The sequence below is a fragment of the Hippocampus guttulatus genome, chromosome 12, assembly GCF_054856545.1.
Source record: "Hippocampus guttulatus isolate MCC_2025c chromosome 12, RoL_Hgut_1.0, whole genome shotgun sequence".
NCBI lineage: Eukaryota > Metazoa > Chordata > Actinopteri > Syngnathiformes > Syngnathidae > Hippocampus > Hippocampus guttulatus.
The window spans coordinates 6,883,125-6,905,573 of NC_141272.1; the positions used below are offsets into that span (position 1 = coordinate 6,883,125).

At 42.2% G+C, this 22,449-nt stretch overlaps 1 protein-coding gene and 1 long non-coding RNA gene across 2 annotated transcripts; one reads left to right on the top strand and one right to left on the bottom strand.

Moving 5' to 3' along the window:
* Positions 1-467: 467 nt before the first annotated feature.
* LOC147197143 (uncharacterized) lies at positions 468-1,974 on the bottom strand. The gene is made up of 2 exons (XR_015102502.1): positions 1,846-1,974; positions 468-1,030 (listed from the first exon to the last, which is right to left on the bottom strand). It is a non-coding gene; the product is annotated as an uncharacterized LOC147197143 (long non-coding RNA).
* On the top strand, positions 1,923-22,357 carry inppl1a (inositol polyphosphate phosphatase-like 1a). The gene is made up of 27 exons (XM_086125849.1): positions 1,923-2,393; positions 6,891-6,954; positions 7,552-7,699; positions 7,775-7,856; positions 8,647-8,793; positions 8,995-9,085; positions 9,494-9,583; positions 10,202-10,300; positions 11,268-11,418; positions 11,525-11,631; positions 11,882-11,984; positions 12,835-13,031; positions 13,476-13,593; positions 14,169-14,265; positions 14,412-14,550; positions 14,636-14,735; positions 15,475-15,563; positions 15,681-15,762; positions 15,889-15,978; positions 16,372-16,485; positions 16,847-17,023; positions 17,139-17,294; positions 17,432-17,516; positions 17,841-17,927; positions 18,328-19,081; positions 20,066-20,199; positions 20,531-22,357. The coding sequence occupies exons 1-27, from the start codon at positions 2,212-2,214 to the stop codon at positions 20,625-20,627; spliced, it is 3,780 nt and encodes a 1,259-aa protein (XP_085981975.1). The 5' UTR covers positions 1,923-2,211; the 3' UTR covers positions 20,628-22,357.
* Positions 22,358-22,449: the final 92 nt, after the last annotated feature.

Consider the following 22,449-nt stretch of genomic DNA (forward strand, 5'->3'; position numbering starts at 1 on the left):
TTGTTTGATGGCTACCCTTGACTGATCACTTTTCAAACACAGGACTGTCCGACACACAGACACCATGTGCCCTGATGGCCAAGTTAGAGTCTTCAGTGAACACACCTGTTTTCCAGGTGTTGGGGGAAGGTTGCAATAGCAACAGTAGCCTGCCCATTCCTTCATAAGATAGACAGTTTGTGCAAGATAAGATTTTCTTTTTCAATAAATGCAGTGGTATGCAATTTCTATACAGTACATTGTACTGTATTCTATAGTAAGTCCAGCGAATAGGTAAACTTAAAAAAAAACTTTTGAGAGACAACTATGTTAAACATGAAAAATCAACTGGGAAGTGCTGTGTGAATTTCTCTGTACTCGAGATATCGAAGAGACTGAATTTGCACGACCACTCCCTTTCACCACCAGTGGTTAGTGGGCTCTATTGCTGGCTAATTATTGGGTTCTAGTTTCCTCAGCCCCAGCTCTGTGTGTGTGTGTGTGTGTGTGTGTGTGTGTGTGTGTGTGTGTGTGTGTGTGTGTGTGTGTGTGTGTGTGTGTGTGTGTGTGTGTGTGTGTGTGTGTGTGTGTGTGTGTGTAAAATCCACTGTCTGTTATGAATTTTGCTAAATTGACATTGACATTTTAGATATGAATTCCTTTTGTGACATTTGACTCAGTCCGATATCTAAAAACACACGATTCTAAACCAAAATGATAACATCCAGATAAGTGTATCTTAGCATACTGTACTTGCTGACTGTAAGCATGACACAGTCAAGGTCCTGCATGACAAATCGGATGATGTGTAAGTATTACTCGGGTGAAAGTTAAACTATCTGACAATTTAAAGATGTTCCTGACAACCATGATCACAGAAGTCTCCATTTGTGCAAGTCTGCCCTCTAGTGTGTGTTCTGAAAAGGAAAGGATTGCGTAACAGGAGAATATTGCCAATTGCAGCTCGGTTCCCTCGGTGCTACATGCAGGGCTTGCTGATGTTCGAACAAAAACAGCCCATGGCTTTGGTGTGCAGGTCACACTGCAAAACCTATGGGGAGAAAAGAAAAAGCACCCCCTTAGACGCGAACTTGATGGATGCGGAGATAATCTTTGTAAAACAAGTATTATAATGACAGCATGACATTCTGTTGGTAAGCATTTCATTGGTTCTAAAAAGGGCTTTAATTTGTTCTATTGTGTGATGTTTGTGTGAAGACCTAAAAACTTAGAGTGGATCAAACTTGCTTTATAAACCTGACGATAAGTAGTTGAAGCCCTAAATAAAATGTAAATGCAAAAAATACAAAACATTTTCGAAATAAAATGTTTGGGAAAAGAAAATGCATTTGCAGTATATGCTTCAAAATAAATGCACGTAAAAACATATGATTGAGAGCTTTCAAATGGGGATTTCTATAGTGCTTCACCACTGACTCCTCATTCATCTCCCGATGACACATTATGAGCAATTGGGGTTTCGGTACTGTATATTGCTCAAGGACACTTCCTCACAAGGGCCAGAGATAGAACACATAACTCTACTACGTTTGCAACAATGCTGTCCAACAACAACTTTTTTCATCACCTCACTGTTGCAACAAGAATGAACAGCAAGCTGCATTTGCAAAACATATCTGATACGACTTCTGGTGGCCCACCTCAACAAAAACTAATGGAAACAAGTTAGACAAGGGACAAGTAAAAAGCAAACACTTGCGTGACGCTCCATGTATGAATACCGGAGTACTGTACTGCCTCATGGAGAGCCTTGAAAAGCCGATCTTGTTTTTAAGGAAATGTTAAGCAAAAGGTGCCTTAAAATATAAAACGCTCATAAAGTCATTCGCCTATTAGTGCTTTTACTTTGAAAGTCGTGTCCAGGTCTTTGTGTGTTTACAGTTGGAGGCTCCAGTGTGTGGACATAGGCTGTGTCCACCGCTGTTTCCCCCTTTCCATTGTGGATTTACATAGGCAGATTTCCGTGGTAGTGGGAAGCGAAAGAGGAGGGTGGCGACTGGCGAACCTTTCAGGAACCGAGACGACACAGCAAACAACTTTACTCAACACTTTGGAAACTTGTGTCGCCGCAGATTGTTCGCGCTCACGTCTTCGCCACTTTCGTCGGTTCTCAACTCTTCGTATTACTTTTTCCCCCCTCTTCGGAAGACAGGCTGGGAGGTTTTCGGATAAGTTGGGAAGCAATTGACGCCGGTTAGAGGGGCTGTGGCCATGGCCGGAGGCGGCGGTGGCGGCGGCGGGCTTTCTCCACTCGGGCCCGCACCGCCGATGTGGTATCACAGGGACCTCAGTCGAGCTGCGGCCGAGGAGCTGCTGGCTCGCGCCGGGAGAGACGGCAGCTTCCTGGTACGGGACAGCGAGAGTGTCAACGGGGCGTACGCTTTGTGTGTTCTGTAAGTACCCAACCGTAAAAAAATGGTCTAATTTCGTTACACAGACGCTACTCGTTGTCGTGTTTGCTCATGTTTTCTGGCCCAACCTGCTTTTTGATTTGATTAGGCACTGTTTATTAACTGTAATAAAGGTTAACAAATACAGCTAGGCGTGTGATGCCTCACGAAGCCTTGAAGTTTCCTTCTTTTATCGTAGCCCCTGTTCTTTTTGGGGGTATTTTGCCTAATGGCAATGGAGTGTTCGCCTTGGTACACACTTGCAACTTTAGCTTCGAGGACACAGACAGCAGGGGAGAGACAGGCACTTAGACTGCAGCATGGCACACGAAAGTAGTTTTTGAGCTGCCCGTGTCTGTCTTCTGATAGATGTGGTCGCTTGCAACGTCATTCATTTAACCAGGCGCTCTCAGCCCATTATGTGGGTGCTGAACATTGGTGTTAAACTGAAGAGCAGTGGTTAAAAAAATATATAAAAAAATCAAACAAGCAAGCAAATTCAGAGCTGGCTGGTAGTTAAGATTCACTTCAGAGCCAACCTCAAGGCTGAAATAAATGATAAAGCCTACCTTCCATTCAAATGACATTTACCCGCTACTCGCTATCGTAAGACAACAAACATCAGCAGACCCTCACATTTTGACAAACACGCAATAACTGCCATTGATGTGTTCCTTTCAAATAAATGGAGCATTTCTAAAAACCGCAAGGTAAGTCACATGCTTTCCAAGTGATTCAAGTTCCATACAAACATTGACTACCAGGCAGGCATTGAAAGGCATGTGTCACGTGACTTGATGCTGTGTCATTGACTTGACCTACATCTCTTGCCTGATCATTTACCCCATGCTGGGTTTATGCTGTGTGTGTATATGCATGCACCTCACTGTGATGATGTGCAGTGTCTACTGTACTGACTTTAGTGTTTAAACTCCTTGGTGGGTGTTTAGCAATCTCAGAGGAAAACATTGCCCTGTCATTTTCCAGATATGACAGCTGTCTACTGTGCAGTATTTAAGCTTTTAGAATATATTCCAACAGTTGCATCCATGCAAAAAAAGGAGCTTGATGGCAGCAGTTGCCTGCCTGCCACCAAATATGGCAAAGCTCCTTTGTGAAGCACAAGCCAAATAGCTCACCAAAATGTCTCATTAAATGCAAAAACACTCACTTCACTGCAATAATACAATATTCAGTGTTGACAGTTGGTAATGTTGTGAGTCTTCTTTTTAATTATCAATTGGATATTTTAAGATTTTTTTTGAGGGGGCAGAGGGGTGCAGTTTCTGTTTTTAGTTAAAATGAAGTTTAAAACATTCTTTTTGAGAAAAGGGCTTTGCTATGTTCCCAAATGAGGAGACTTTATGTTGAAAATTAGATTTATGGACACAAATCCTGATTTATAATTAGATAGATTCTTTCTCTCTTTCTTTTTTTGGTGTTATAATTTCATCTCCAAATAATTCAACAGATACCAACTCAAGTTGTCTTTCAAAGTTTAATAAATCAGACACTGTTGGCATGGCACTCTGTTTAAATACTTTTTTTTTTTTTTGCTTGGCATTGGTTTGGGGGTACTTTACTGAAAGACTATTTCACAGCAAGTACATCACTGAAAAAAGGTTGAGAACTTAGATGAGAGCTGCCCAAGTCTAGTCCTCGATAGCCTTTATCCAGCCTGTTTTACATGTTTCCCTCCTCCACCACACCTGATTCAAATGATCAGGATCGTTATCAGTCTTCTGCCCAGCTTGCTCATTTGAATCAGGTGTGTTGGAAGAGGGAAGTATGTATAATAGGCTAGATCGAGGCTTTCGAGGACCGAACTTGGGCACCACTGACCTAGATCACACAAGCACCCGCATTTTTCTATTGTAGCTACGTCGCAACCCACTTTAATCGACGTTAAGAGCAATTAAAATGTACTGTTTAAAAATGACCTTTAAAAACCTGTATCGTGTAGATGCGGTAACATACTTTAACAACACATGCTTAGGCTACATGTTCAAAGTACCGATCAGAGCACCTTTTCAAAGAGGAAGTCAAATCAAACATTTTCTTTCGAGTCATGTGTTCGACCCATTAGTTGAGACTGAGTCACTGCTTTCGACACTCATTAAATTGAAATATCACCAGATTTGGAGTCATCTTATTTGAAATGTTATGACCTGAATTGAGAGAGATGTGTCGTCCACCCCGCCCCGTTCCCCTAACACAGAGTACTTATAATTGCAGCACATGCACATTTTAAATAGTTATGATGTGTGTAAGGATGGGTAACTTTCACATCTGGAAATTGATACCGATACTCAACGGTACAAAAACGCCAGGGCAACAACGTGGTAAAAACAGGCCACACTAACATAAACTTTGATGTCAAGTAGGGAGGGGGCTGCAAAATATCATCCTGTTTAGCTGCCAATGGCCCCCGGGCCGCAAGTTTGAAACCACTCCTCAATATAAAGGATGCAGATTTTGAGTTTTGTATTCAAGCCCTAAAAAGGTAACCTCATTAGCGGTACAAACAGAAGTGTCTGGGCATAGGGATGTTATACTGTACTGTGGTTCATCAAGAGTTTGCCGTTCAATGTGAGGCATCATATGCACGAAACTGGTGACCGATTCTGATATGAGTCATCTTTTATCATGTTCTCAAACAAGGGGGTGAGTGGGTCGCACTCCTACAGTTTGGGGAGGGGCTTTGTACAATTGAGTGTCTCCACTGGCACCATCAAAAAAATGTTAACACAAATGAACACATGCAACATGCGACCCCTGTACAGCAAATCCTCTCAGATCAAACACAATCCATTCCAGGACTTACTCGGATTTATTTAGATTTGAAACAATCTTTGCAATACAAAACATGAATAACCGTGGACCCCCACATACTCACCATTCTGTCACCAAAGACCTTTGTCAGGGTTTCCTCATCTGAGCAGGTTTCTTGTCTTCTTATGGTGAATAAGATGGAAGAATAGGATGAAGCTATTAAAGCCCGTGAAAAAATTTTGGGGGCGTGATTTGGTTTTTACTGTCAGCATGTGTTGTTATCAACACATCCACACTACACAGACACACATACGGTATATGTGCATTGTGTAACCTGGGGACATTTATGTGTGAATCTTGTCTTTTTCTCCTTCCCCTTCCCGTTGAAACGGTAGGATTTACTTCCAACAGAGAATCTTATCAGCTTTCAACAGGAAGACAAATACACAGGAAAGTTCAAAATGGATCTGCTCACACTGGTATGAATTCCTTGTCTTTGCAGACTGAGCGTAACTGTTTGGAGTACCGGTATTTTTTTTCTTGAATCGTAAGAGTGGTGTATAACTTTAATCAAAATTGAATGACCAGTCAAGGGTGGACTCAGTTTTGGTTTAAATTATCAGATTGCTTGTGTTATTGAGCATTTGGATATTTTATCATGATGTCCTCAGATTTTAGATTGAGTCATTATAAGCTTGACTGCACACTTGCACATGATGAGCAGAGTCAAACAATTTACAGTATTCTCATTTCTATGCGGTAGAAATGTACTGTACATTACCAGAACAAAATCTATATTCAGTATATGTTTTTTCAACAACTTCAAACACCTTGAAAACTGCTGTGTTTACTTTTTGCATTCAAGTCAACTATCTTCCTGCGGAGAGGTTTGAAGGGCTGTGTCGTTGAAACACAACTTTATTTTCAGTATACAGGTATGGCTGTATCGGACCATCGTAGACTTCTGTGGTGGCATAAAAAAAAACCACACCAAAAAAAAAAAAAAAAAAGACTGACCAGAGTCTTACTTATGATGATGATGGGACGGGGTTTCCGCTGTATGTAGTACAAACTGAAATGTGCAAACATGAGGACAACTCGAATGTCAGGGTATTCAAAGCATTTAACGAACCCACATAAACAGATATACAACTGCAAGACACACACACACAATGTACATAAGCCACAGGTTTTGCTTGGCAAATTGACCAAATTGTGTTCGGTCCACTGAGCAGACATGGAGCGCAGACATGAAAAGCATCGATGTTCAGCTCGGAGCTCCAGGCATGTTAGCCATGGCCATGCAATCCCAATGTCACAACATTGATGAACAACTGGTTGAAAGTGTTTGCACAGATAGGCAGTTCACCTCAATGCTGAAATGACTATAAAACGTAACTTTTAAATATTTCCATTGATTACAGTGTTGATGCTTTAACGGTCGCTGTATGTAAGAATGGTCAACTGTATGTATGTATAAGGATGAAGACCACTCACTGCCTAATCGACAGCAACAGGTTCAACTTTTCTATACTCCTCCTCACCCACATTCTAGAACACACACACACACACACATACGGCCCTACTAGCTGAGGTCAACTACAAGTGTATGTATGTGTATATCTGACAGCAAATGATATTGGTATTCTGTTGAAGAATTCAATGTGTGTAAAAGTTTTTGCTTTTTTGTGTTTTTCTTCATATGCATTCCACTACTCTTGTGTGCAGGTTTCAGAAGCATGTCCACACATACAGAATCCTCCCAGATGAAGAAGGATTTTTGGCTGTTCAGGTATACAGAGAAGTCGTGCACATAACCACATACGGTACATACACTCAGTCCGCAAGGAGTCCAGCATGTGGACTCAAGAAAAGAAAAACATATCTCCTCAGTAGCAGCTGGTAGGGAGGCAGAGATGCTTTGGTTGACTTTGAGCTCGCTCGCACATACACACACACACACAGGCTGTGCTAACAGCAGTGTCTTTGTGTGTCTTGTTCAACAGCTGTGCAGTCCCACACCATCGCCACATGCCACCCACATGCCTGACAGGCACACGCCACCATGGCGCTCTCCCACATTGCAGACACACTTCAGTGCTTTAACCGTGATGTCTCACACTCAACTTTTTTCTGTCATTTTAAGGATTCATTTGGCTAGCCTCACTGGAATTTGTGTGCAATATTTCTAAACACCTCCTCCTGATTTTAACTATATTTAGACTGCTGGTCATATTTGCTTATGCAGCATGAATTACTGAATTATTCGGGGCACTAGACCATGACCAGACTATTTGTAGCAAAGTTTGTTCCATGTCTGCAGTGTAAAAATAATATTTCCTCTTTTCCTCTGTCTTTTGGTATATCCTTCCGTTTGTCCTCCTCCTAGACGTCACAGGGTGTGCAGCCCAAGAGGTTTAAAACATTACCAGAGCTTGTGTCGTTGTACCTGCAGCCCAGCCAGGGTCTGGTGACCACTCTGCTTTATGCTGTTGACCGAGAGGAAACCGCCATCCTCGATGACCGCGACTATTCAGGTACTTCTCCAAATAGAAGGACACTGGTGGCCTGTGTTCTCCTACTTTATCGTTAAACATCTCCGTGTTTGTTAGATGGCGAGGATGAGAAGCCACCCCTCCCCCCTCGTTCAGCCTCCACCTCAATTACTCCCAGTTCAGACACGCCAGCTGACAGGTACAAAGTGCAACACTTTCTTCATTTTTTGCTATGTGTCACTCACCTAAATAAATACATGTGCAGTCGCACCCCGCAGATGTACCATTAAATCCTCCATTTGCATCTCTTCCTTCCCTCTCTGCAAAAGGGAAGCCACATCCGGTTGAGATGCACGTGGATAACAGATGTTGCTGTGATTGATTGATTGAACATATAAAGAAATTAGAAGACAACAATAAAAATTGGGAGCAAGAAAGAAAAACCACCAATAGAGGTCATAGTTCAACTCGGTGTACGTGTTCAAAGGGGAGTAGGAAGAAGTGTAAAACATATCTCGTCCTATGTGATGAGTAATGAAAAGCAGCGATCATATACTGTATGTGTGTAACCGTGTGCAATGTCATGCCTGGAGTATAAACAAATCAGCGTTCTCACGATTGAGCTTTGTATTTGCATGTAACTGCGTCAAATTTCTGTTTCCATGGCAGACAGCTAGGTCCTTAAAGCCCTGTTGGATTGAGCGCGTTGTGAAAAATCCCACAAATGCACCCCAAACGCTTGTCTCGAAACGTTGAAGATGTTTTAGCAGAAAAGAAGAGATAAACTCAGTATCGACCTCCATTTTCATTCCATGTATCCTGTACTTTTGTACATACTTTACAGTAGTAATATCGAGCGCTTGCACACGCGGAGTTGCCATCAAATATTTTGCTACACATGTAAATTGGCAGTACATAAATCATTTTGACTTTTCGCCACATATGGTCCGCATTTTTCAATGATGTTTGACCTCAAATTTGTGTTTCAGTGTTCCAACAGCGAATGGCCTGAGCACTATCTCCCATGAGTATCTGAAGGGCAGCTATGCCTTAGACCTCGAGGCTGTGAAACAGGGAGCCTGCTCGCTGCCTCACCTCAACAAGACCCTAGTGGCCTCTTGCAAGCGTCTCAATGGGTGAGAGGGATATTCAATCAGACGCTGACACTTTTATCAGAACAACAATGCATCTCTAAATTCTCTCATGGGCTAGCTTGTGGATGGATAAAATGGTGGACAACGAAGGGAAATGCTTTCATATTTTTCTCATTGTTGCCGCAAATGTTACTGACAACTGATCTGTGAACCCCCCCTCCCGCCTTTGCCTCACACGAAAAGGGAAGTGGATAAGGTCCTGTCTGGTCTCGAGATCCTGTCAAAAGTCTTCGATCAGCAGAGTGCCTTCATGGTCTCAAAGATGATACAACAAGTATGTCCTGCCTCCTTTTGTATGTCTAACTGCATTTTTTTAATCACAGATTTTGCTGTAGCGTGAAGAGTAGCGAAAGAGTATTGAGACAGTGGTTCATATGAAAGTGTCACCGGCTTCAGCATTTTTATAAACATGTTCATTCATTTAACTTTCCAACCACGGAAACCAGGAAATACACAGTTCTCTGCAGTTGTCCCTTTTCCCCTTCCGACAACGGGTAGACTGAGTCAAACAAAAGTCTTACTGTCATGAAAACAACGGATCCCAACAAAACATTTACACATCGTTTGTACAATACTGTACGTCTATACTGTTGACCATTTTCGTCTGCGTTAAAATCTCTACTTGTCAGTAGGTTGGTTCGTTGTCCTCGAAAACACATGATCACATTCGTTTCTCTTGCAGTCAGTGAATCAGGGTGGAGACCAGGAGTTGGAGAACCTCGTGACCAAGCTGGCCATTCTCAAAGATCTGCTGTCATCCATAGAGAAGAAGGTAAACAGAGCATGCATGTCGTTGATGTCGTGTCGGGCTTGAATCCTTACACACACATTCACAACACGCAGTTCACCCCAATCTCACTTCCTTTGTGTTTCATTTACGTATATAATCACCAGTTCACATTTCCCACCGTGGGATAGTTCATGCTCACAGTTTCACAACCATTTTTCATTTCATTATTAATGTCCAAGATGGCCGAAAGGGCTCAAAAGAGCAAAAACTGTTAGCATGGTCATCGCTATGACTATATTTACATTAAAGCCATTTATCGAAATTGAGGGAGAAGGGTTTGGTTGTTTTTCTTGTGGAGTAAACATTTACATTTCTGCCTTTACTGCGGCCAAATAATTTATGTTGGCCTTTATATGGAACAGGCACTCTGACAGGGAAGGAAACCAACAGAGTGCAATCAACCAAGCTACATGTCTCAACGCAAGTGATGCTCCACCTTCTTGGCTGCTGTTAGGTCACATCCAGGAAATGGCTAACTGTTTCCTTGTTGACTCCAACATTGTGCCTCAGAACAATGCAAAGCTTGTGTGTGTGCTCTCACATATATCTTTTTCTTCCACGTGCTTACTGTATGTAATTCTTCTTTCATGCTCCCTTCAGGCTCTGAAAGCTCTGCAGGACATGAGTTTGTCCACCTTGTGCTCCTCTCCTCCTCTCTCCATGCGGAACAGCAAAGCTATCCCTGTGCAGTCCTTCGAGGTAGTAATCCATTACACCACCTCTTTTTGAAACCTCAGGAGAAAGTTATTCACTTTATTTTACCATGGAAGTATAGTGAATGTCCTCTGGGGACACATTTTTGCTGCAAACCCTGATTTTATGACACATTCCTCAGACTTGAACTCTAATCAGAGTGTGAAGTCATGGATTACTCACCGCGCAATCGGAAGTGTTTCCCAGACGAGTCATGTGAGACCAAAGGGATGTTTGTCATGCTTTTCCTGTAGGATCGATCGTATGTGGTTTTCACACCCCAAGTGGTATTTACCACTTTTGTTCTTACATTTACCCCAAAATTGGGCACAACTTTGAGTCCCTAAATGTACCGTATTTCCTAAAATTTTACCAACACCGTAACAAATGTCCAACAATTTATTTGTGTTAAATATACAGAAATAAATTACAGGAGGGTCCTTGTGAAAAAGGAGCTATTACAAACAGAGATGTCTGATTTGAAATATTCAACACTCACCTAATTTTGCACTCTCAGTGGTGAACTCATTTCAACAGCTTCCTGTTTGCACAGGAATCGAGATATTTTTGTCACAGAGGCCTCAACATGTGGGATCTGATTCACCCCGAGGGACAGCAACAGATTGAGTCAAGGTTTTTACACCGGACTGAAAATAAACATCTGTTTGAAAATATTTAAGAAAAAGTGCAAAACCTGTGATTTGAAATGAAACATTTGGAGTCACTTCCGAAGTCTCAAATGGACAGGATTCTGTCAGCGTTCATCTAAAACTACTGTTGAAAGGAGATGCCAAGAGACATTTTATGTGGTCATTCATTCTGTGGTTTGTTTTTTGATGTTCACTGTTCAGTTTACGGTACTCCTTGGCAGTGGAGAGTCCTGTGGTATTTTATTCCTTTGGATCTCCCTGGTTATGAAACTAACAACAGTTCTTCCCTAAATTGTGAAGTTTTTTTCTTTCACTCATTGCAGGTCAAACTGGATGTCTACCTGGCAGAGCTGACCAAGATAGGGAAGAGTCAGAAGTACACTCTGTCTGTGGATGTGGAAGGAGGTAGACTGGTTGTGATGAAAAAGGTGAAGGACAGCCAGGAAGACTGGACAACTTTCACACATGACAAAAGTAAGCAGCGCACATCCAGGTGACTATGAAGGCAAACAGACAACTGCTACTTACCATTTGACCATTTTATGTTGCCTTTTCTCCTATCACTCTGTTGACCTCTCAGTCCGTCAGCTGATCAAGTCCCAGCGGGTGCAGAATAAGCTGGGCATTGTTTTTGAGAAGGAAAAGGACAAGAGCCAAAGGAAAGACTTCATATTTGCTAGTGCCAAGGTCTCCGCATGCACACACATATGAACACGGTCCCAAGACTAAACACATTGCATATTTATAATCTTGACATTAACACAGAGATAAGACCTGCACTCAGACTGTGGCTTCACAATGACTGCAGTAAAGATATATATTTTTTAAATTATACTTCCACTGTGACAATTATATTTCATGCTGCAGACATGATCATTTGCTCAAAAGCTGGTTGATATTAAGTGCTGGTTTGCTTGTGCGTGCGTGTGTGTTATAGAAGCGAGAGGCCTTTTGCCAACTGCTACAGCTGATGAAAAACAAACATTCCAACCAGGATGAGCCTGACATGATATCTGTCTTCATCGGCACCTGGAACATGGGTGAGATATTTTTTAGGGATTCTATTTCCTCTTCTTCAACAGCCACACTTTCTGACTAATAATTCTGCGTACCGTAATTTCCGGACTATAAGCCGCTACTTTTGTCACACACATTCAACCTTGCGGCTTATTTTCTAACGGCCGCCAGGGAGCACTCGAGCAGAAAAGTTAACAGTGAGACGCTATCATGTGTCCCAGTGAAAACAACCGGCCATGAGGGGGCGCACTTCACATGTGTTTTGAGCTGTATTGTTCACCTGGTTACATATGTCAAAAGAAAATTTGTAATTTCCCCATTGCGGGACAAATAAAGGATATCTTATCTTAAAACCTTCCGAAAGACATTGTCTTGAAATTTGACACGAAAGCGTGGATGGTAGAAAGCCTAATGTAGGAATGGTTGACATTTTAAAATGAAGCATTACTCGACAGGGAACGGTGCTATTTTTATTTAATTTTTTTAAACCAGCCGTGTGAGTGTTCTTTTTCCTGCCATCGTGCTGCCGCGTAACAGGCAAAGAAAAGTTAAGGTTAAGTGATTGCACGCTGAAACCTCTTTATGTGCACTGTCTTTCTTCGTAAATAGCTCATGTTACAATATGGGCACCTGCGGTTTATAGACAGGTGCGACTTGTGTGTGTACAAAATGATTTTTCCTTTAAAAATGCGGTGGGTGCGGCTTATAATTAGGTGCGCTCAATAGCCCGGAAATTACGGTAATAGTAGAATTAGCAGCAATAACTAGAATACTGCATTTTTCACATATTACCTCAACTATAAACCATGTCTAATAATCCGAGCCCTCCATGATCTTCAAATATTTAATTACTAATCCACTATTTGTTGTCAGGTTCCGTTCCTGCTCCCAAATCAGTTGCCTCATGGGTGTTGTGCCGAGGACTCGGAAAGACTCTGGACGAGATGACCGTCACTATTCCTCATGACCTGTATGCATTTGGCACGCAAGAAAACTCTGTGTGCGATCGAGAGTGGGTGGAGTCGTTACGGGCCATGTTGAAAGAACAAACAGAACTGGATTATAAACCGGTGAGGAAAGATTGTTGTCATCATCCTTCCATTTTGGTTTGGTTTGTTTATTGAACATAAAACATATACAGTAATAATTTGACAGAAAATAAGGTAAATAAAATAGTAAAAAGGAAAGAGAAATCAGTCATCATTCATCACAGTTATTATGTTCAAGGGAGTAGCTTTCTAGTGGATTGTTAGCCATTCAGTCACAGGGCACAAACAACCATTCCCACTCACGATAGCTCCTCAGTTAGCTGCACAAGCATATTTTTAAAATGTGGAAGGGGGGGAAGCACCTGAAGAAATCCCACATGAGAAGAAGGAGAACATGAAAACACCACACAGAAAAGCCCAAGATGATATTTGAATCTTGAACCTTTTGACAGTGGTACATTAACCATATTTGCGTGTTGCACGCACTTTCTATTTCCTAATTACCTTTGTTTTACTTGTTTTTAGATAGCGTTACAGACACTGTGGAATATAAAGCTCGCTGTGCTGGTGAAGCCAGAACATGAGAACCGCATCAGCCATGTTGGAATGTCAAGTGTCAAGACTGGCATCGCCAATACACTCGGTAACTTCACTAATCCATCCAGATTTCTGCACTGGTGTTATCAAGGTACTTATCAAGGTAACAGGGACCAGGGGACGACCGGTATGCAGCCTGACCGTGGGCAAAGAGAGGACGGGGGTGTTTTTTTGCATTTCACACTGGTTGTAGTCTAAAATGTGAGCAATGGCACGACTTGACAAGGCAATTTTGGACATCATTGGATGTTGTAGTATTCCCTTTATTTCTTGGATTTACTTTCTTTAAAGATCAAAACAAAAATTATTTAATGTCGTCTTCTAACTTCATAGTTGAGGTACAAAACTACTCCATGCAAACCTATGCACATTTTTGTAAAATCTTAAATGTATTTACAATTTTGTAGTGTACAATATGTGTAAGTTTATCCTAAAAGAGATTTCATTGTAAGTTTTATTTTTATATTGGATTCTCTTTTAAATGTGCTAAAGAAACATTCTGTTGAAATTCAGTTTTCTCTGGTTGGTTTAATTGATCAGTGTCAAAACTTTTTTAAATAAAATAATATATAATATAACATATATAATATATTTTATAATATTTGGTCTATGCTTTCCCAGGTAACAAAGGTGCCGTGGGTGTTTCTTTCATGTTCAACGGAACATCTTTTGGTTTTGTGAACTGTCACTTGACTTCAGGGAATGAAAAGATTGCAAGGTACCATCCCACGCTTAATTAAGTGTTTCCCCAATTCTATCAGCTAAACTGTACACAGTCGCACACCTTTTAATTCCGCAGTCAATATTTTTCCTTTTTGGACACTACTTTCAATGCATTTCCTAATGGTCTCATGCCCCGTGCAGGAGGAACCAAAACTACCTTGACATTTTGCGCCTGCTTTCACTTGGAGACAAACAGCTGAGCTCCTTTGACATTTCACTGCGCTTCACACATCTCTTCTGGCTGGGAGACCTCAACTACAGGCTGGACATGGACATACAGGTAAAAGCAGGATCCACAAAGACCCACACTTGTGCCGAGTAACTGTAACCTTATTTATTAACTGTTAGTGTTCCTGTGTTCGCAGGAGATCCTGAACTACATTAACAGGAAGGAGTTTGATCCATTGCTTAAAGTGGACCAGCTAAATCTGGAGAGGGAGAAGAACAAAGTGTTTTTACGCTTTGGTTGGTGTAACTCCATTTCCAACTTTCCAACACACACCACCTTTGCACCATATATCTGCATGCCCCGCCCCCAAACAAATAAATAAATAAATAAAATATTGCACAAATGTTAAAGTTCATCCATCAATCTTCTAACTGCTTTTCCTCACTTCGGTTTCAAGTGAGCTGGAGTCTATCATAGTTAACTGGTTGTCAGCCAATCGCAGGGCCCATTATAACCAAGCAACAATTTACATTCATACCGACTGGCAATTTTTGAGTCTTCAATGAACGTGTCATGTATGTGTTTGGAAGGTGGAAGGAAGCCACATCACACAAGCTCAGGGAGTATATGCAAACATATTCAGCCACCGTGAGGTTCATTTGTAATGTAATGAAAACCAAATAGTGTTATGGAATTTTAGAATATGGATACTCTTTTTTTCTACTTTATTCAGATTCTTCCAAACAATCATATTTAGCAACATGGTTACAACTGGACTCAAAAGTTACACTTGATAATATACCTCTGCTCGTTACATGTGCTTTAAAGACAGTTGATCTTCCCTTCATCCGATTCAAATATTATCCTTATCCTTGCACCAGTGTGGTATATAATCTTTTTTTTTTCTATATTAAATTAAAACAAAATAAGGGTTAGATCATTAAAGTCACCTCCGCTTTAACTTGTTTTTGGTAACTTGCAGTGCTTTTACCACATTCTGCAAGTCTTAAATATATTCTGTCATCTGTCTTGCAGCGGAGGAAGAAATCTCATTCCCACCCACCTACCGATATGAGCGTGGCTCGAGGGACACGTATGTTTGGCAGAAGCAGAAAGCCACTGGGGTGTGTTCACAAATTCATAGATAAAATGTCCCCCTGAATGTTTGTGGCAACTGTTATTCAGTTGTGGTTTTCATTTTACGTTACTCTAATGATGTTGTGGTTTGCTCTTTGGCCCAGATGAGGACGAATGTTCCGTCCTGGTGTGACAGGATCTTGTGGAAGTCTTACCCAGAAACACACATTGTTTGCAATTCCTATGGTAAGACAGTTAGTTCACAGTATCTCATGATGGTATTTCCATTTCCATTCCAGTCTGTTGCAAAGCTCTTCAACTTTCTTTTAAAATCCACCTGATAATGCCTTTTTAATGATATACTCTTTTTAGGGTGCACCGATGACATTGTGACGAGTGACCACTCACCAGTGTTTGGTACATTTGAGGTCGGCGTGACCTCACAGTTTGTCTCCAAGAAAGGTATAACTGGAGGAAACATCACGATTATTATTATCAACTTGTAAACGGTCCTAGATCACTATTACTCTTAGTCCACATCTTATCTGTCAAAATGAATTAATTGAATTGAACCCTTTCATGCACCCTGATAACCTGATCACACGATAACATGATAACGTCCACTATAATAACCGCTGTCCCTGAAAGGGTTAAAGTACTTATTTTACCTTTGGTGTGTTTATGACAAGGGAGCCATTCTTGTGTCCTCTAAATAACTTTGAAAATGAAAGGGTAGACTATGACATAAACCTCTTAACCAATCATCCAAACAGAGCTAAACAAAGTACCGGTAAGAAAAAAATAATTTTCTACTCACAACCAAACAAGTACCTCATTCTGGTTGTTTTGGTCTAGGGCTGCCGAAATCTTCCGAGCAGGCTTACATTGAATTTGAGAGCATCGAGGCCATAGTGAAGACTGCAAGCAGAACCAAGTTCTTCATTGAATTCTACTCCACATGTTTGGAAGGTGAGACAAAGCAATCTTTTGTCAACTAATAATCATCTCCCGACAACTGAGTGAACTCCACCAGCCACAAGCATTGTAGATCTCCTGTATCACTTAGTGGCCATAATAGAACTTCATCTCTTTCTTCTTTTTCGTGTCTCTATACCTCCCTCCCCAATTCCAGGCAGTCAGTATACCTTTACGGCTAGCATCCATTTTGTTCCATGTTGCTCCCGCCTCCGCCTGTCCGCTCCTGCTGCACTTTTGAATAAGAGTCCACAGAAACGTCATCCAACTTTTCTCCCCCCCCCCCCCCTCCCTTCCCTTTGTCGCCTCTCCCACCTCCTTCTGCTGTGTGTTTCTCTTACTGTCTCCTATGTAGAGTTCAAGAAGAGCTATGAAAACGACAGTCAGAGTAGCGATAATATCAACTTCCTCCGCGTGAGCTGGTCCAACAAGCAGCTGACGACGCTCAAACCTCTTCTGTCGGAGATCGAATACCTTCAGGACCAACACCTGCTGCTCACTGTTAAATCCCTGGATGGATATGAATCTTACGGTATAAGCGCAGTGTCTCTGTTTGGGCTGAAGCAATAGTTACTTGTTTCTTTTGCTTGTGTGGTTTGACCTGGACTTTCAGTGCGACAATTGGCCTTTGTTTGTGTCACCCCCAGGAGAGTGTGTGTTGGCACTGAAGTCAATGATTGGCAGCACAGCCCAACAGTTCCACACTTACCTGTCTCATCGTGGCGAGGAAACGGGAAACATCAGGGGGTCAATGAGGGTCAGAGTCCCTTCTGAAAGAATGGGAACCAGGGAAAGACTCTACGGTAAGACTCTTAACATGCAAGCTGTACAAGGTGAAAGTTCAGACACGCTTTCTCATTCAGGTACAGCCAACTTTTGGCTGGTGCTGTCAAATATACAGAAATGCCCAAGTTGAAATTTCAATCTCATTTGATTTCAGAGTGGATCAGTGTGGACAAAGATGAAACAGGTGTACCCAAAGGGAAATCGACGACATCATCAAGAGTGGGGCACGAATATGTGAAGTTAGTACACTCTTCATTTTTGGGGTGTTACTTCACACATACTGCATAATATGTAGCAACAAATGTTTTTGTGTTATTATATTTCTAAAGTAATGAGTTTGTATTGAGGTGGGGGAGCCTCACTGCTTCATTCACTGTTATGTGACAAATAGGACACATTCTGATGATTTGTCTTGTAGACTATGTTTGATGTAGGAAAACAATGTATTTCATCGGGACTTTTGTGTATTTTTTTTTCTCCTAACTTTCTGTAGTTTGGAATTGATCTTGAACAGCTCCCTCATTTATTAACAGTTTGTCTCGTAACTCAATACTGTTCTGCAGGCAACCTATGGTTCGTAAACAGCTCGGAGAGCTGGGGAAGGTCAATGAAGAGGGCGAGAAGAGCAGCAAGGTGGAAACCGCTACAAGGTGCGTACACATTAAGCACAAGTGCAGTGGAACATTTGAGATCGACAAGAATCTGTTCTGTGACACAGGTTGACCTCATTTCATCAAATATTAATTTAATCCATTCCAGGGGAAAACTTTATCATCCTAAGACCTTTATAATACTTAAATAACATTTTAATGGTAATTTAAAGGGGGGAAAACCCCACATTGTTATTTATTTATTGATTTGGAAGAATATGTTTTATGCCACCGCTAATCAAACCACGGGATCATATTTCATGAAAGAGAGAGAGATGTGTATACCGTATATGTATATATATATATATATATATATATATATATGTGTGTGTGTGTGTGTGTGTGTGTGTGTGTGTGTGTGTGTGTCTCAACACGCTCTTCTCTTCTTCGATGTATTCAGGCCTAAGCAGGATTCGTCTGATGGTGATCAGTCTGTCAGCAAGAACAGCTACAATAATCCCGCCTACTACATTTTGGAAGGGGTTCCCAATCAATCAGCCGCTGCCATGTCATCTGAGCTTCTCCCGTCCACCAACTCCACCACCCCCCAGGCAATGAAAGGCCCCCCACCCATCGCTGTAGCTCGGACCAAACCCTCATGTGCCCCCGCAGGCCCGTCTCATCCACGCAGACCCATGACAGGTCACACAGTGCGTGCCATCAGTGAGGAGAGCTCCTCAGAGGATGATGGAGGCGTTTGTGTAGGAGGAGCACAAGTCGGACCCCCTATGGGGAGCACACTTAATCGCCCCCCTCCGGATTTCCCACCCCCTCCTCTCCCAAAGGGAGCCATGGAGATGGCTGTGGAGACGCCCTTCCTGAAGCCCCGCTCACTTCACCCGGATCTCGCTGAGGTCAAGATCCCTGTGGTCGGTCCTGGTGCTCCACTGACCCTCGGGGAAAGCTTCAGGCGAGGAGGTGGCGCTGTTGGGGGCGGGGGCATCGGTGGGGGGGCGTTGGACGACCAGTCTTGTTCTGTGCTGCAGATGGCAAAGACACTGAGTGAGACTGAGTTTCCGGGGCAGCCTCCACGGGCTCCCTCTGCACCGCCTCCCCTTCGGGGGCAGGCCATGGGTTTAGGTCTGGACTCCTGCCGCACATTCCCACCCAGAAATGCCATCACAGAAAGTATTGCTGAAGATCTTCCCGAAGAGGTGAGAAACCTAATGCTGAATTAACATACTGTATAGGGGATTTTGTGAGTCCTATTGTCCTCACTCAGGCTGGATTCAAACTGCATGAGTCAAGTGACACAATTCCAATGTATCGCTCGCAATTTCTATATGGGTCATGTCGGCATAAAGAGAAATCAAATATGCATGAAATTGGATGTTCTCAATTCAGTACAAGGCCAAATGTTGATTTCACCATGTACTGGATATCTGCCAATGCAACTGCAGCGTGAACCGACAGATTGGATGTAGCCCATCAATCGAGCGTGACATAATCAAAATACAATAATCCCTCCTCACTTGCCCGGGTTACGTTCCAGACTGCGTATGCAATAAATGAAATCTGGGACAGAACTCAATAGTTGACTTGTCTTCCAGACTGTGTTTGGGTCTTTAGAGTCCTGTCACAAATTGTTGCACCAAGCCGCCAACAACACAGCATCATCCTGAAATAATGATCAATCGCTAATTATCTTAATATACTTAATTATGCTTGTATTGCATGGCGCCTGTTGCCATTGTTGAGCGGCAGCTCCAGGGCTAGTGGTGAGCAGCAGCACTCAAGAGCCCCATGTAGGCTGGTGAGAGATGTTGGATTAATTTTGAAAGGCAGTTTCAATCAACGTAAATGACTGTGCATACTTTGATTTAGACAGCCTGATACAGCTACCCTTTCCACTGATCACTTTTCTAACACAAACCAGACTTATTCGAGGGTGTTATTGTTTGAGCTGGCAAAATCGCTACTGTGGTTCTGATGTTACTTCATCTCACAGACCAAAATTCCTGCATACAATCTCACGAATGTTTTTCAAGGGAGGAAAATAGTGTGCTGCTTCACAGTTTAAATTTAATATTAAAAAAATGCTGACTTTCTAAAAATGAAAACCAGTTGGTCATTCCTGAAGTGGAAATGATAAGCTTTTATTTTACTTTGAATCAAATGAAACCTTTTTCCTCTTTCAGGCACTTTGGGGGAGCAGCAGCTCGTCTTTGTCCGTGGGGGACTCTTCAGTAGGGGAGTGGCTGCAGAGACTGGGACTTGAGAGGTATGAGCAGGGCCTCCTGCACAACGGCTGGGATGACCTGGAGTTTCTCAGGTACATGCTTTTACTGTATCTACCCTATTCAGGTACATGGATGCTTATTCACTGTCGTACACAAGGGGTAGAAAGTGATTTCGAGGTGCATGATATTGGACGGATGGATGAAGGTCAGATTTTGATGCTCAGCTCAACGTTTAGGTCAAAACTATTTTTAATAGTATCGATGTTTTAGTGTTGTCCATCACTTCAGATTAAACTACCTTGAGCCCCCAATCAGCTGGGATAGGACCCACCTCGTCCATGATCGTTAATGGAACATCGATTGGATGGAACATTAATCTTTGTTTGATCCAATATAATCTCCTGCTATTTGTTTATCTGGCAGCGACATCACAGAGGAAGACCTGGAGGAGGCAGGAGTACTTGATCCCTCCCACAAGTGCATTCTGCTGGAGAGCCTCCGGCAGCAGCAGAAACTGTAGAAAAGGGGCCTGAGGACTTTCCAAAGCACTCAGACAGCACGCCTACTTCCCACAAGGCCAAATGTCAGCAGAACTGAATGGGAATGTGCCTTTTGACATCCAATGTGCCTTCTGAGAGCGCGTGCACTTCCCTTTTTACTTTGGACTTGCTGACAGAATCCTCTTTCACGCATCCTTCAACTGGTTGATGTGGACGCGGCATTATTTAAGGCGTCCACATTGTCATCGGATGCCGCAGTAATACTGAATGAAACCGTATTGTCATGAGAAACAAATCACATGATACTGGAGAGGATTTATTTTTTGACATGTGTTCTAACCTCTGACGCAAGCAACGTCAACAGGAGGAAGAAAATGGAGACCTTCTGTGCCAGCGTCTTGACATTTCAAGCCATGGATGTCCTTCACGACTCGTGATGACAACGTGGGCCAAGTCTCAGGTATTTCCCCATGAGTGGTCGCTACCTGGAAGTTATGTGGAAGGAAGCCAGCCCAGTTTGGGTAAATGTCGAGCCACGTAGAAACAAACTGAAAGCGGCAGCTGCATTAGGCTGTTGCAGAAAGGACCTCGATCACGTGGACTGAACTCACTCCTTTTCACTTTGGACTTAAGTTTCAGTGTTTCAGTGTATTTATAATTTGGTTTCTTTTTGTCAGGGTAAAGGGAAAATGGTGCAAATCCGTAATGAATGAGCTATGAGTGCGCACAACATCAGCAGTGGTTTGAGATACACACTTGATCTTGGTATTCCAGCTTGCTGGCGACGTTTCGGTGCTCAGTCACCATGCACCCAAATGCCTGGAAAGGGACAACGCCGGGCTATTGTTTGAGTTTCCATTTCTCAAGTCCACACTCGATGTTACTGTGCCAATGCAACCCAAGTTTCACGGCCGTAATATCACATTTTAATGTGAAATTGAGCTTTTGTTTGTTTGTTTGTTTTAATTGCTTTCGAAAACCAAGTGAGTTAACTAACATGTTCAAAAAAATCTAATACACTATAGTATTGTGTTGCAGGAACCACTCGTCTCAGAATACTTTTTCCAAAGGGGTATTTTATAGTTGGTAAGGATCATGACGTCATTTGCACACGTAGAAGAGGTCACGTGAAAAAAGTAAGTGGAAAGAAATTTTTCTGGTTCTGTGACATTGGTGATATGACCACTAGATAGTGCTGCTACACCGTTTATTTCCAAACAGCTCGTGACTGGGCACCTGGCAACACCATCTTTTGTGTTTTGAACGCTTCGCAGTATTCTGTCAGCCTTGAAAAAAATACAACTAATGTGAGGTATGTTACCTGGCCAGGTTCAATTAATTAGTTCTTGAACTATTTCCTGTTCTAAAAGCTATTGTGTTTTAAAAAGAGGCGGGTGTCAGAAAGCGAACCGAGCTCCTTAAAAAAACACACACACACACACACACACACCGCTCTGAATTAACCTCTTGCTATATAACCTGTAAGAATACTTCAAATGTTATGTTGTGTGACCAGATGAGTTTCATGTACTGTTATATGTACAGATTTCCCCCAATACACATTCTTGTTTAAAAACTCGTTCATCACGTTTCACTTTACGTGCCGTTTATGCGGGCGGGTGTGTGTGTGTGCGCGTGTGTGACTGCATCATGTCTTGTTTAGATGTTTTGCTTAATGGTTGGTTATATTAAATTAATGAAAATTTCATAGCTGCATCATGTTTTTTTCCCAATTAAAACGTAACATGTTTCTTCACTTTCTTGTGTGTAATCAGAAAAGCAGAAGAGATGCTGCGTATGTGATAATTTACGCACATGTATTGGGCGTTGAAGATCCTTTGC